Source organism: Dasypus novemcinctus, chromosome 6 (genome assembly GCF_030445035.2).
Source record: "Dasypus novemcinctus isolate mDasNov1 chromosome 6, mDasNov1.1.hap2, whole genome shotgun sequence".
NCBI lineage: Eukaryota > Metazoa > Chordata > Mammalia > Cingulata > Dasypodidae > Dasypus > Dasypus novemcinctus.
The window spans coordinates 122,357,617-122,371,601 of record NC_080678.1 but is presented as its reverse complement, the minus strand read 5'-3'; the positions used below and the strand labels follow the sequence as shown (position 1 = coordinate 122,371,601).

General features: G+C 40.3%; 1 protein-coding gene across 1 annotated transcript; it reads right to left on the bottom strand.

Annotated features, from left to right (window-relative positions):
• Positions 1–5,050: 5,050 nt before the first annotated feature.
• On the bottom strand, positions 5,051–5,875 carry LOC111766296 (olfactory receptor 13A1-like). Its single transcript, XM_023591390.1, has one exon. The coding sequence runs from the start codon at positions 5,873–5,875 to the stop codon at positions 5,051–5,053; it is 825 nt and encodes a 274-aa protein (XP_023447158.1).
• Positions 5,876–13,985: the final 8,110 nt, after the last annotated feature.

Genomic DNA, 13,985 nt, shown 5'->3' with positions numbered 1-13,985 from the left:
ACATGTATTATTTATGCATGTTCATGTATGAATGATATATTTCAATAAAAATTATATATTTAAATAAAAAAATAAAAAAAAATAAAGGATATTGGGTAGTTGTCAATACTTTCAGCAACCCTGCTAGAGTTACATATTGTATTCCTTTTGCTTATGCCTGGGTTGATCAATTTTTGTGTAGATTGGGGAAAAACAGCAGTATCAGTAAGATGAATTCATGAATTTAGAATCTGGTTTAAATGTAATAAAGTAATAAATGGTATTACTAATGCTTGGACAGCTGGGTGAAATAATCTGCAACTTTAAATTTGGTACAATTGGCCCATTCTGTAGAAATTCTTAAGAGGTAGTAAGAATTAACCCTGATATGAATCTTTTAATGTCTATTACAGTAATGAGTTGCATACCCCCAAAAAGCTCAGTAGAGAGAGCCACTTAAAAACAGTACAGGGAAAATAACATTTAAAAAATTTTAGAGTATTTGTGCTAATGAATATAATAATTGTTCTTACTCCAAAATAACAAAACACTCAGAAGAGAGCTACTTTAAAATAGTATAAGAAAAATAAAATTTTAAAAATTAAGGGGTTTTTCATTGGAAAGGCACTGTGTTAGGGTTCTCCAGGAAAAAATGGAGCCAAGAGAATATGTGTGTATGTGTGTATGTATGAGTATGTGTATGTGTACATAAAGATTTATTACAAGAAATTATAAGAAATTGGCTCACATGACTGTGGGGGCTGGCAGGTTTGAATTCCACATGGCAGTTTAGAGCCTAGAAATTCCAGGAAGAGTAATGTTAAAGTCTATAGTCTGAATCTTCAGGGGAGGCCAAGAAGAGTGGAGGGTGTAGTCTTGAAACAATTCCTTGTAGGACCTCACCAGAATTGCCTTTAACATCCATATATCTGTCAACTGTTCCTGCAAGGCAATCTAGGCTTTTACTATCAAGCACCTCAAAATTCTTCCAACCTTTACCCATTGCCTGATTCCAGAGCCACTTCCACATTTTTACAGCAGTACCCTGCTTCTGGTCCCCAAAACTGTCCTAGTTTGCCAGGGCTGCTGTGACAAAGTACCATTGACTTGATTGACTTAACCAACAGAAATTTATTTTCTCATAGTTTTAGAGCCTAGTACTGAAAAATGAAGGTGTTGGCAGGATTGTGTTTTCTGTGAAGCTTGTAGTGCTGTAGTGGTGGCTTGCCAGAAATCCACAATCTTTTATCACATGGCTGTCTTACCCATCTGTCTCCTGCTACCTGTCCAAATTTTGCCTGCTTTTAAGGACTTCAGTCACATTGGAATAAGGCCCACCCTGATTCAGTTTGGCCTCATCTTGACTAATAACATCTTCTAAGATCCTATTTTCAGATTATTTCACAACCACAGGATAGGGGGTTATGACTTGAATATATCTTTGTGGGGGCATGATTCAAGCAATAACAGGCACTAAACAAATATTCAACTACTGATGAACAATCATAAACAATAGCTTAAATAGATAGGTGATAACAATTAATTAAATGTCTTTATAAGAAATAGTTAAAGCATTAGTCTTAAGAGGGAATATTTGCCTGGGAATAGAGATAAAGAAGCAAATTGAATGTAAAACATCAGGTAACCTATATTTTACATTTACTTCTTTTGTGAGGAATAGTGTGATATTTTAAATGTCATTGGATCCATGTTGATATTTATTCATCATTTTCCAAAATACTTTAAATATTTGTTACTTTAAGAAATATAATATTTTAAAAACTATTGGAGCTGAACATTATTTTATGTAAGCAGATATTAAATTTTATATTGAAAGTACATAAATAGGAGTAAGATATTAAATATAAAGTAGTTATTACAAGTCAAAGATATGTTCTATCAAGATTCCTGATTCCTTAAAGCATATTTTAAATTTGTCCCTGAAATAGTACTTAGATACTCTGATACTTAGAAAAGTCTATTCATGATGTAAGAAGTTCAGTTAACTGAATAAAATTATTTTTAATAAACAGATTATCTACTAAGTGGAAAGTATGGGAATACACAGAACTTATCTGGTATCAACAAGTCCAGGCACACATAGGAAAGGCAGCACTCAGGCTGATTTCAAATGCAGTAGCTGATGCTTCTAGGCTAGGAGAGTTTTTCAGTAGATAGTTTATCGAGTATCATCTCGCTTGCCTCTGGTGACCTGCACTTCTTCATTAAGGCATCCATTTCAGACTTGAGTTCTCTGCTCTGGGTACCTCATGTTCTGAAATCATCAGTGAGACTGACTCAAAGAAAAGCAGTTTATTTAATTGAACTAAAATGACACTAAGATTTAGGCTATACAGATAGGCTTAAACTTTTGAGTGTGTGTATAAACATTTTAAAATAAGAAAACCTTTAAAAATATCTGTCCCTTACTCCCAGACCATATAAAACTAATGGAATATGTGGAGAAAGATCTTGAAATAGGTAAAATAAGCCTTCACTGCTCCATTCCAGGTGAATTCTTTACTCAGTTCCACTGGCTTGGTAAAATTTGTAATTTAATACTTGCATCCTAATCTGAAGGCAGTTGCCAGCTGTTATTTATGTTCAGAGGTTCAAGGATTTCAATGAATTGTTGACCAGGACACTCCTCTATAGTTTTCTGATTCTTATGAGCCCTTAATCAAGCCTGTGCTTAGCACTTTTACAAATGATTTACGATTAAATCCAATGTATTAAAAAAATAATTTGGTGTGACTAGTTGGAGGAAATTTTTTTGACTAAGTGGAAAAACAAATTCTTTGGCATGGAATATCATCTGAGATATCTATGATGTCAAATCTCAACCCAGTTGAAGTAACAGGACAAAGGAGTTACATAGGCAAGCACTGTGAGATACAGAGAGCTGGGTGATGGGACTTGAAGATGGGTGAGAGAAATGAGAGGAAGCAAGTTTAGATGAGGTGGAGCTTTGTCACACAAGAACTTTGAGATCTTATAAGGAGTATGAGGAGAAACAATTACACATTCTATAATTTGGAAAAAGATCGGAAAGAAAAGAGACATTCCTGGCAGAAATTTGCCTATCTCAAACTTCTTTCTTAAGTCAGAAGTTCATGACTTCTTCTTCCCCATTCAAAAATATTTAGCAGGAAGAAACATAAACTAGACCATAAAACTTTCCTTAAAACTTTAAAAGGTCCAAGTCATATAAAGTATGTTTCATGACAATAAAGGAATTAAATTAGAAATCAACAACATTGGGAAATCTGGAAAATACCCCATATTTTGGAAACTAAATAGAATGTGATTTAAATAAGAAATAAAAGGGAAATTAGACAGAATTGTGAACTTAATAAAAATGAAAACAAAGCATATCAGATTGTATGATACTCTTTAAGCAAACTTAAAGAGAAGCTTATAACATTATACTCTTATGCCAAAAAAGAAGAAAAGTACAGGCCAGATCATGTGCACTGTCTAACTTCAGCCCTCAGTAATAATACTCAAATAATATAAGCAGTAGAAAGTCATGAATAGATTTCAATTTTTAAAACATTTCTCTGTATAATCCCAATCATTTTTGTGTATATGGAGAACCAGAACTCTCATTCATTGCTGGTGGAACTGTAAGAGAGTAAACAATTTTGGAAAAAAATCTATTGGCACTTCTTATAAAATCAAACATATTCTTTAAGATCCAGCAATAACATTCCTAATCATTTAGGCAAAAGAAATAAAACACATCTACAGAGAGATATGCATGCAAATGTTCTAACAGCTTTATTCATAATAGCCAAAAGCTAGAAAAAAGACAAATGTTCATCAAGAGGTTAATGCATCAATAGAATGTGGTTTACTCACACAGTGGAATACTAATAAAATTAACATATTAACAATACACTAACAACATGAATGAATATAAAAATAGTATAAGTGAAAGAAGCCTCATGCCCTCTATAATTCCATTTATATGAAGTTCTAGAACATGGAAACAAATCACTGTGAAAAAATAAGATAATTGATAGCTTCAGTAAGTAATGGGATTGAGATTGACTTGAGAAGGACAGGAGGAAACATTCTGGAATGGTAGTTATATTCTACATCTTGACAGGGGTTTTGGTTATACAGGTATTTGTACTTGTCATAACACAGTGAATGTGCATTTCATTGAAAATTTTACTGCAAAGGAAAAAGAAACTGTGAGCAGATTTTTTACATGGTTTAATATCACAGTGAAGTATTTAAGGAAAACCAAACTGATGTTTGAAACTTGTTTTGAAAGCCATGAAGAAAGAAGGTTGAATTGATAAGTAATAAAACAACTGTAGGAACAAGTTATAGAATTTATATATTGGGCTCAAGAGTATTTACTGTAAAATTCTTCCAATTTTGCTATATGCTAGAAAGCTTTCAATATAAAGTCTCATGAAATTTATAACTCTGGATACAGGAAAGAAACTTAAACTTGGAGGTCAAGAATATATGTAGGCAGACGAGGTGAAAGGTGTTGTGTCATCCAGCAGGGATGCTATGACATCTTCAGGTAAATGCTAAAGATGGAAGAAGTTGCAGACATGAGAGTTATTTAGATTCAATCAATAGGATTTGAGGAGCAAGAATTTTTCAGTAATTGGAGCTCTTAGAATTAGATGGAGACTGAAGCTTCCCACTCTAAAAGAGGAAGTGGACAGTGTCACCCACACGTGATGGCTATAGCTTTGATCCATGGTATTGATGTGTAGTGAAAACATCAGCAGACATTGGAAGGAGGATGGGTCTAGGTTACCGTGCTAGTTGTTCTGCTGTTCCTCCTGACCACCAGCTCTTCATTGTTTTCCCCTAAATTCCTGCTCCCCTGAAGCTCTGAGAGCATCAACAGTTAGGTACTTGGATAGCTTAGTTGTTATTTTCTTCATAGAGGTTTGGCCAATTCCCATTGGGGAAGCACATTATTTATAAATCTATCACATGAATTTACATTCTTTCCCTTGCCACTTGCAACAGATTCTCAAAATCATTTTCTGAAATGAACTCATTAACATAGACATAATTTCACCCTGGCCACTTCCTTTCATTTACCAAATGTGGAAAACACCTTCCTGAGGGCCACTTTTACATCTTTGTTCCGCAGAGTATAGATGAGTGGGTTCAGAGTGGGGCTGACAGCTGTGTATAGGATGGAGACAATATTGACATTTTCCACAGAGGACCCAAAACCAGGGAGGAAGTAAGTATAGATAACAGTGGAGTAGTACATACAGACTACTAGGAGGTGAGAAGAGCAAGTAGAGAAGGCCCGGCACTTGCCCTCAGGTGAGTGGATATGCAGGATACTGGCGATGATGAAGGCATAGGATGCCGTGGTGAACAGGAAGTTGACCACTCCAAAGAAAACATCTGCAATTGCAACCATGATGTTGTTCAGGTATGTAGAGCCACAGGCAAGCCGCAGCAGTGTGGGGATTTCACATGCAAAGTGAGGAATCTGATTGTGGCCGCAGTAAGTTAGCTGTGCCATCAGGCTGGTGTGTACAGAGGCATTGACTCCACCCACAGCCCATACACTGCCTGCCAGCAGGGCACAAAGGGTCCTGCTCAACAGTGTGTGGTAGTGCAGGGGCTGACAGATGGCAACATAGCGGTCATAGGCCATTACCGTGAGTAGTAGCAGTTCAGCCACAAGTATCCATGAGAGAAAGAAGAGCTGGGTCATGCACCCTCCATATGTGATGGTATTGCCATTGCCCACCAGGTTCTGCAACAACTTGGGGAGGACAGTGGATGTGCACATGATGTCTAAGATGGCAAGGTTGGTGAGAAAGAAGTACATTGGCATGTGAAGAGCTGAATTCAAGCAGATAGCCATGAGGATGAGGCAGTTCCCTGCAAAAGCCATCAGGTAAAGGAGTAGGAAAGCAGCAGACAAGACATCCTGGAATTGGGGGCTTTCTGAAAATCTCTGTAGGACAAACCCCATGACAGCTGTGTGGTTGTTTGCTGCCATTGGATGGCTGAACCTTTCCAAGTGACCCTGGAAACAAAGAGCACCTGGTGAGAGGGAGGCACCAGGCTGAGATGGATGTCCTGTTCTTTCTGGAGGCTGGTCCTGTTAAAACTCTACAGGGATGTTTGTAGTGGTGGCTTTTCCCTAAGAAACACATAGCTAAATATTATCATAGGTCCCTTCAATAAGGGAGACAATCAGAAAATTAACTATCCCCTCTGGCACTTCCCCTGAAACCTCTGCCATCTCCACATGTTCACCTCCCTTGACAGCATCTCTTTCCTGTATGCAGTTGATCTATGTTGCTCAGTAATTCACATACAAAGTGAAGCCTGTTTCCACCATAATGTGAATGTTCACTATATTATCCTGACACATGAAAGGTTATGGGAGATGGGTCATGAAGCACAGTGTGTTTTGCTTTTCTGGGAGTGTGTCATGGAAAATGCACACACCCAGAGAGGTAGACCAGCAGCATCCAGGCCTCAGAACTCCCAAAGAGTAAAAACCAATTGAGCTGGGGATTAAGAAATACTTCATAGAGAAGGTCACCTCAAAGATAAATGGAATTCTCACACACAGAGGGGGGAAGTTGGGCAGAGGGTAGGCTGAGGTGGGAACTTCAGGTACCTTGAAGGGAACAAGAGATGGAGATACAACCTAGGAAGTGGCCTGAGCAACTAATGCAGTTTGAGTTTTGGGGGCAGCCACCAGCTTTGTAGCAGGCTGGGGGTACTGTCTGGGTACTTTGTAGCAGGCTGAGGGTACACAGCACAGCTGTACATTAACCTGGAAGCAGGCTCTTCAGTCAAAGCTTCAACTGCTCAATCCTGCCTTGTCCACTCCAGGCTGATCCCCAGAATATATGTGAGAGATAGGACTGTGGGCATCCAGGACTGTTGTCTGAATAGCTTGATCTTGCCACATGCTGGAGCCCAAATCCTGACACTAACCCCATCCATATTCTCTTAGGCTGTGGGAAAAGCTTCTTCCTTCATTGAGTTTCAGGATGTGCATGGGACTGTGGATACTACAATGAAAGGAAGAAACCCAATCTTGATTTTGCATGGGATCTCATGATATTCTAGTCACCCAGTTTCCAGTCCTCAGAGACCTCCCAAATTCTCTCACCTTTCCTGGCATGCAATCCCTGAGCTGGGAAGTTTGGGCAGGATGGGACTTAGGTTAGATAGGAGACCATTGTCCTTGAGCTCCACACCCTGGTCTCCCTCAACCCCAATGTGAACATTTCCCTCTCCTTCCATGAGCCCTGAACACCTCAGGTTCAGGCATCCCAGAGAAGAGGGAGGGTTTGAGAAGCTGCCCTGGATTTTCCCCATGGAAACTTCCTGAGAACAAAGAGTAGCCAATGTGGCCACATTCTATCCAGGCAGCTGGTCTCTCCCCAGTGTGTCCCATGAACAGAGATGCTGCAAATTTTCACACAAAAAAAAATGTACCCAGCAATGAACACCTGATAGGTGGAGCAAAGAAGAGGCACATTTGGAGTTCTGTGACAATCCTGACTGTGGTCTCTTCTTTCCTCTCACCCTCTTTTCCCCACCTAAGGGCTGAGGATTGCACAGGCTGCTTACCTGAGACTAATCTGTATTCCTGCAGAACTGGTGTGCTAACAGTCCAACAGGACTAAGTGGATGTCCATTACTCCTGGGTTGCTCAAACTGAGGGTCACCATGGGGGCCATTAAGTAACCACTGCCACACACACGCTTTTCTGCAATGCATGGGATTGCCCCCATGCAGGGACAGATGACTAAGCCCTCCTCTGGCCCCTGCTTCCCACTGTCCATGGCTAATATCCAGGGTGCACCCTGCCTGCACATTTGCATGTTCACTGCTAATACTCAAGTCCCGATTCACAGGAAACTGTCAGCCACATCCAGATTGTGCAGCCAAAGCTGTTTGTTTTAGAACTTGCCTATACAGAGTCAAAACCACAGCATTGTTTTTTCCTCTTACCAATCAGATGCACAGATGGTGCTGGAGGCAGCAGAGCCAAGGAGCTCAGAGGGAGAGTCTCTGGACACTTCAACATTTCACACTGAAATAGCAAAAGACAGAAGCAATATGATTGCAGGGATTAGTTTTCCACAGTGAAACTTGTCAGTGATAAAACAAAGCTATCATTTCAGTAATATTGAAAGTAAAATGAGGAAAGATAGTCTAAAAGTCAAGGGATGTAAAGGATAGTTCTCAAATTGCTTCCTATCTAAATGAAGAAATTCACATTTTCATGAATGATAGACAATACCCTTACCCTGATTAAAGTGGATATAGAACCTTGGGGATAAAAAGCCCCAATTTCTTCCCTTTGCTGTCTCCTTTCTTTGCTGCTGACCTTTAAATTGAGTCTGTCTGATCAAGGTTGAAGCCAAAGTCACTGGGGAGCAAGGAAGGGCCAAGGAGAAAGAGTGGCTCTCAGGGAGCAATTACTCCCAGCCAGAGGTAAACACAGGTCTTTCAATTGCAGTCTCCAGGCAGGGATCAGGGAAGACCCAGGACCTAAGCAAGGAACCCATGCAGGCCAGAGTCCTGAGGCCATCCATGGGAGGGGGTTCCCAAGCCCGTAGCTAGGGTCAAGCCCTTAACCCCTTTGGTTAAGACATGAAAGATCTTGCTCTGCTGACCCAGACAAGGACCTGTGAACAGCAAATACTGCATGAATCCAATTCATTCTTTATAGCAGTTTTAGATTTACAGAAATATGGGAAAGTACTCCTGAATACTTTGGTGTACCCTACAGCCAGATACCTGTAGTTGATATATTGCATTTATGTGAAACATTTGTCATAATTAAAGAACCAATATTCATACATTATTGTTAATTAAAGTCTTCACTTTATTCAAATTTCCTCAGTTTTCCCAAATGTCCCATTTCTATCTCAGTATCCATCCTGGACACCACATGACATTCAGGCATCATAGCTCCTTGGGCTCTGCTTGCCACTTACAGTTTCTGAGACTATCCTCATTTGATGACCTTGATATTTGAGGAGGAATGGTCAGAGACTGTAGGAGGCCACATTATGGGAATTTGTTTGATGTGCTTATTGTGATTAGACTGGGATTGTTGGCTTGAGGAGAAAAACCCAGTGGTAAAGTGGCCTTCTTATCATGTCCTATCAAGGGTGCATGCTGTCAGTAGGGCTTGACATGAAGATGTTGACCTTGATGAGATTTTTTTTATTCACTTGAGGTTTTAGGGTCAGCAATATGAGCTTCCATAGAGTCTGGGAGAGTCACTGACCTGCACTTGAGAGCTGCATCAGATGCAGCATTGGGAGTACAAGGAGGGGAGAGAATAACAATCCACAGCCCCAGCCCCATACCCAGTCACCTCTGCAGGGTACGTCCCAGCTCTAGGCCAGGCAGATCTACAAACCCGAGGATATTCAGAGGAGGAGTTGGAGCTAGGTATAATGCAGCCAGCCTGGGTGATGGTACAGTAAGCTCTTCATAGCCTGCTGCTACCCCTGTGAGACCAAAATGTTCAGAACTGATTAACTTGATATCTGGTGGTGGTATCCTTATAACATGTCTGGTATTTGGACATGTAGCATTAGTATAGGCAAGGAAAACCTAGCAATTTATACTAGAAACAAACTTCAGAAAATATGGCAAAAACTTGTCATTATAAAACAAATAACAAGTAGGGCATTATTAATTTAAAGTAGTTCTTACCTTTGCTAACAGATAATCACTGGGTTCTCTACAATTTTCAAAACAACCTAGTGTCTTTTAGCTGTATCAATCAATGCATATTTTAAATCTCTGAATGATAAATATTTCACATGATGGATAATGCAATAGAATTTCAATTATGTAAGAATTTAATTAATTTTGAAACATTAATTAGAGTTGGAGTAATCTTCAGCTACATTTCTACTTCCTAACTTAACAGACTGTCTTCCTAGAGGTTGAGTATAAAAATAAGCAGCAATCAAGGTCACCGTGACACTGATTTCAAAGTTATCCCAAGACCCCCATATGTAACCATCATTTACACCATATAAACCTTATTATCCATAGGAATTGGTAAATAAAATTTTCTGAGCACCTAGAACATGCATAGATTTGTACTATGGTTGGAGGGTCCTCAGCACAGTGCAATGGTATCTCTCACCCAGATGGCTCTGGTTTGCAAGTAGCAGGTCTAGCACTCAGAATGATGTTCAGCTTGAGGGTATGTAACCATCATTTACACCATATAAACCTTATTATCCATAGGAATTGGTAAATAAAATTTTCTGAGCACCTAGAACATGCATAGATTTGTACTATGGTTGGAGGGTCCTCAGCACAGTGCAATGGTATCTCTCACCCAGATGGCTCTGGTTTGCAAGTAGCAGGTCTAGCACTCAGAATGATGTTCAGCTTGAGGGTCCCTTGTCCAAGTACAGCTGGCAGAGTGCATAGGATGTGGGGATACTAATGCTTAGCCTATGGAGAGGAAACCACTAAAGAGGACCTTGGTCCAAGAGAGAGATGAACTGCACAATGACAGGAATTGGGAAGAATGTCCCTTGGGTAAAACCATTTACAAGGCAGAAGGAAGGCCAGAAGACTAGGTAGGCATCCTGCCTGTGTCTTCCCATCACTATGCTAGGGAAAGCACCCTGGCTGGGACTTATTCTTACATTTAGTTGCCTTTGCATATGGAAGAGCCTGAACCAAGAAGTAAGTGCAGCACAAGTCTGGAAGGAAGAAGTGAGGTCACCCTGTGGGGTCAGAGGATTGTTCACAGGTAGGAAAGAATGGACAGGAACTCCCATGAAGGTTTCCCCAGTGAAGACATTAGCACCACAAAGACTGAGAAGGATAGGGAGATGGGAGTGGGCAGTGGGATCTCCCAGGACAGCTCCACACCTGGATATGCCTCTGTCCCCCTTGCATAAGTAAGTGCCCACAGAAAGGGCCTTGGATGTGGGAGGTGCCTCCTGCCTGGGTTCTGGTCTCATATATTTTTCCTGATGCTGATGTCCGCTAGGGTTCTCCCCACGTTTCCAACCCAGAAATGGTATATATGACTTGGAAGAAGAGAGCTGAGAAGCATTTGGGAAGGAGGATATTAGGAATGGGGCTAGAAAGGAGGGTTGCAGTGAGAGCAGCCTGTTCCTATCTGATTGGGTAAGTGCAAAAAATGAGCACTGACATCCAGAACAACCTCCATGAGTCAGATCTAAAACTCACATTACACACTCTGGGACAAGAAGGGGCTGACACAAGGGCAAACTTTCTGTTACTATTTCTGTTACTAAGCGCATGAGGTCTATAATTAATTATAGAAAAATGATGTTACTTTCCTGGGACTGTGCCAAGGTTCACATGAAGCAATCCATTAAGTTTTGGTCACAAAACCTGACAACACAGCAACATTTTCCAAATGGCTCACATTTACACAATTTCTCTGATTGTAGGTGATTGGAATGGCTTCATCTACCGTTAAATTTGGGCAAAGCTACATACACAAGTGAGCCTGATCCTCAACTCTGAAGTCTCCTCCCTGGAGCCTGATCCTGCCTGTCCCACAGTTCTTAGATCCTCTTATGTCCTTCTAAGTTCTCTGCTTACCTAACCCCATTACTGCCCTATAGATTTATTGAACCAGATTGAAGCTTATTGGTTCACCTCTCTTTCAGCAGCATACAGATAATTGAGGATTCAAACAGACAAAAACAGATGATTTTTTTCATTTCCAACTTGATCCACATTTTCTGACATACTTTAATAAGGACCTGAGAAACTGTCTTCATTTAACAAATACTTTTGTCATCCTTACTGCATGCCATGCAGTCTCCTGGGTCCTAGGTGGACAATGATGAAGACAGATAGAAGCTTCCATTCTAGCAGAATTAATATCCCAAATTTCCCAAATAGAACCTCATCCACAACCATCTTGCTCAGCCACTTACTATGGCCCTGCAACATGTGCAACATGGAGGAATGAACAATCATCTCACTCATCTCTGTTTTCTATATGAAGAAATTGAGGAGAAGAGAAGTCACATATTTGCAGTGACTTCAGATTTGGGAAGTGGCACTGCCTACACTCATCTCAGGTTCTGATTTAGAACCATGAATTTAACCACAAGGTACTACTGCTATCAAACTGAATGGGACTAAGGGACAAATAAACAATTCAAAATAACAGTTAGGGGGAAGCAGACGTGGCTCAACTGATAGAGCATCCATCTACCATATGGAGGGTCCAGGGTTTGATCCCCAGGGCCTCCTGACCCATGTGGTGAGCTGGCCCATGTACAGTGCTGCTGCATGCAAGGAGTGCCATGCCACATAGGGGTGCCCTCGCATAGGGGAGCCCCACGTGCAAGGAGTGCTCCCCACAAGGAGAGCTGCTCTGCATGAAAAAGGCACAGCCAACCCAGGAGTGGCACCGCACACATGGAGAGCTGTTGCAGCAAGATGATGCAACAAAAAAGAGATGCAGTTTCCAACAGTGCTGCCAGATAATGTAAGAGGATGCAGAAAAACACACAGCAAATGGACACAGAGAGCAGACAATTGGGGGAAAGGGGAGATAAATAAAATAAATCTTAATAAATAAATAAATGACAGAGACATCCATACCCCACCATCAAAACTCAAAAGAAGATGGCAGAGTAGGAAGCTCCTTGTATAATTCAATCCACTAAAACAACTATTTGGCAGGAAACATCTGAATCAACTCTTTTGAAACTCTGGAGTATGGTGGAACACTGTGCAGCATTCAGGAAAGAGTTATAGGAATAGGTTGGTAAACTGCAGTAAATATTCAGTGAATTTTGCCTTCTGTTTAGGAGTTGCCATCCTTATCCCCCAACTATGTGGTAGGCAGCATTGGAGTCTGCATTACAGGTGCCTGGGGTAGCCTGCAGGTCCCAGGGTGGAATATAAAGACTTAGCCCTCCCAGCTCCAGAAAGATGTGGTCTGATAAACTTGTACTGCTATTGATCACCTATTTCAGATTGCTGGGTGGGATCAGCTGTGAGGGCATACATTTTTTTCCAACCCCTTTCTGGGAAGAGGTTGACAAATCTTAAAGAGACAGGTCATGTTTTCTTATTTCTCATTTCATTCCCATTTGTGAGCAAAAATAATTTGGAAAAGTCAAACTTGATGCCTCCAGCGTTCAACAACAACGATAACAAAAACCTGGCAATCCCAGAAGAGTGAAATAATTAGATTTCAAGAGTAATAATACGTAATCTTTAGAATGCCCAATACTCAAGAAAAAGTATAAAAAAAAACAGAGAAGCAGGAAGCTATGGGCAATTCACAGGGAAAAAAGAATTTGCCAGAAACTGTCCCTGAGGGAACTCATATATTGAAACTATTAGTAAAAGTTTTTAAATAAGCCATTTTAAATAAGTTCAATGAGCTAAAGGAATCTATGTAAGATGAACTAAAGGAAATTAGGAACACAGTGCCTAGACAAAGTAAAGTGAAGTTACAAAACAAAAGGATCAAACAGAAATTTGGGTGCTGCAAAGCACAGTGATTGATATGAAAACCTCATTAACTGGATTCGACAGTAGATTGGACAGACACAAGAAAGATCAGTGAAATGGAAGACAAAACAATTGAAATTATCTAGTATGTGTATCAGATAGTAAAAAATGGAAAACTGTGGACACAGCTTGAGGGATCATTGGGATACCATAAAGTGTACCAACATACATATCATTGAAGTACAAAAGGGACAAGTGGGATAAAAGGGGCAGGAACAGCATTTCATGAAATAACGGATGAACATCCTGAAATCTAATGGAAGACGTGAATTTAAATGATTGGTAAGCCCCAGACACTCAAAGAGGGATACACCCTAGGAAATCTACTCCAAGGCACATTAGAGTGAAATTGTCAAAATCCAAATAGAAAGAGTAGGTTTAGAAAGCAACTAGAGAGAATTGACTTGTAACATACAGAGATCCCCAATAAGAATAATAATGTGTTTCTTATCAGAAACCATGGAAGCCAAGAG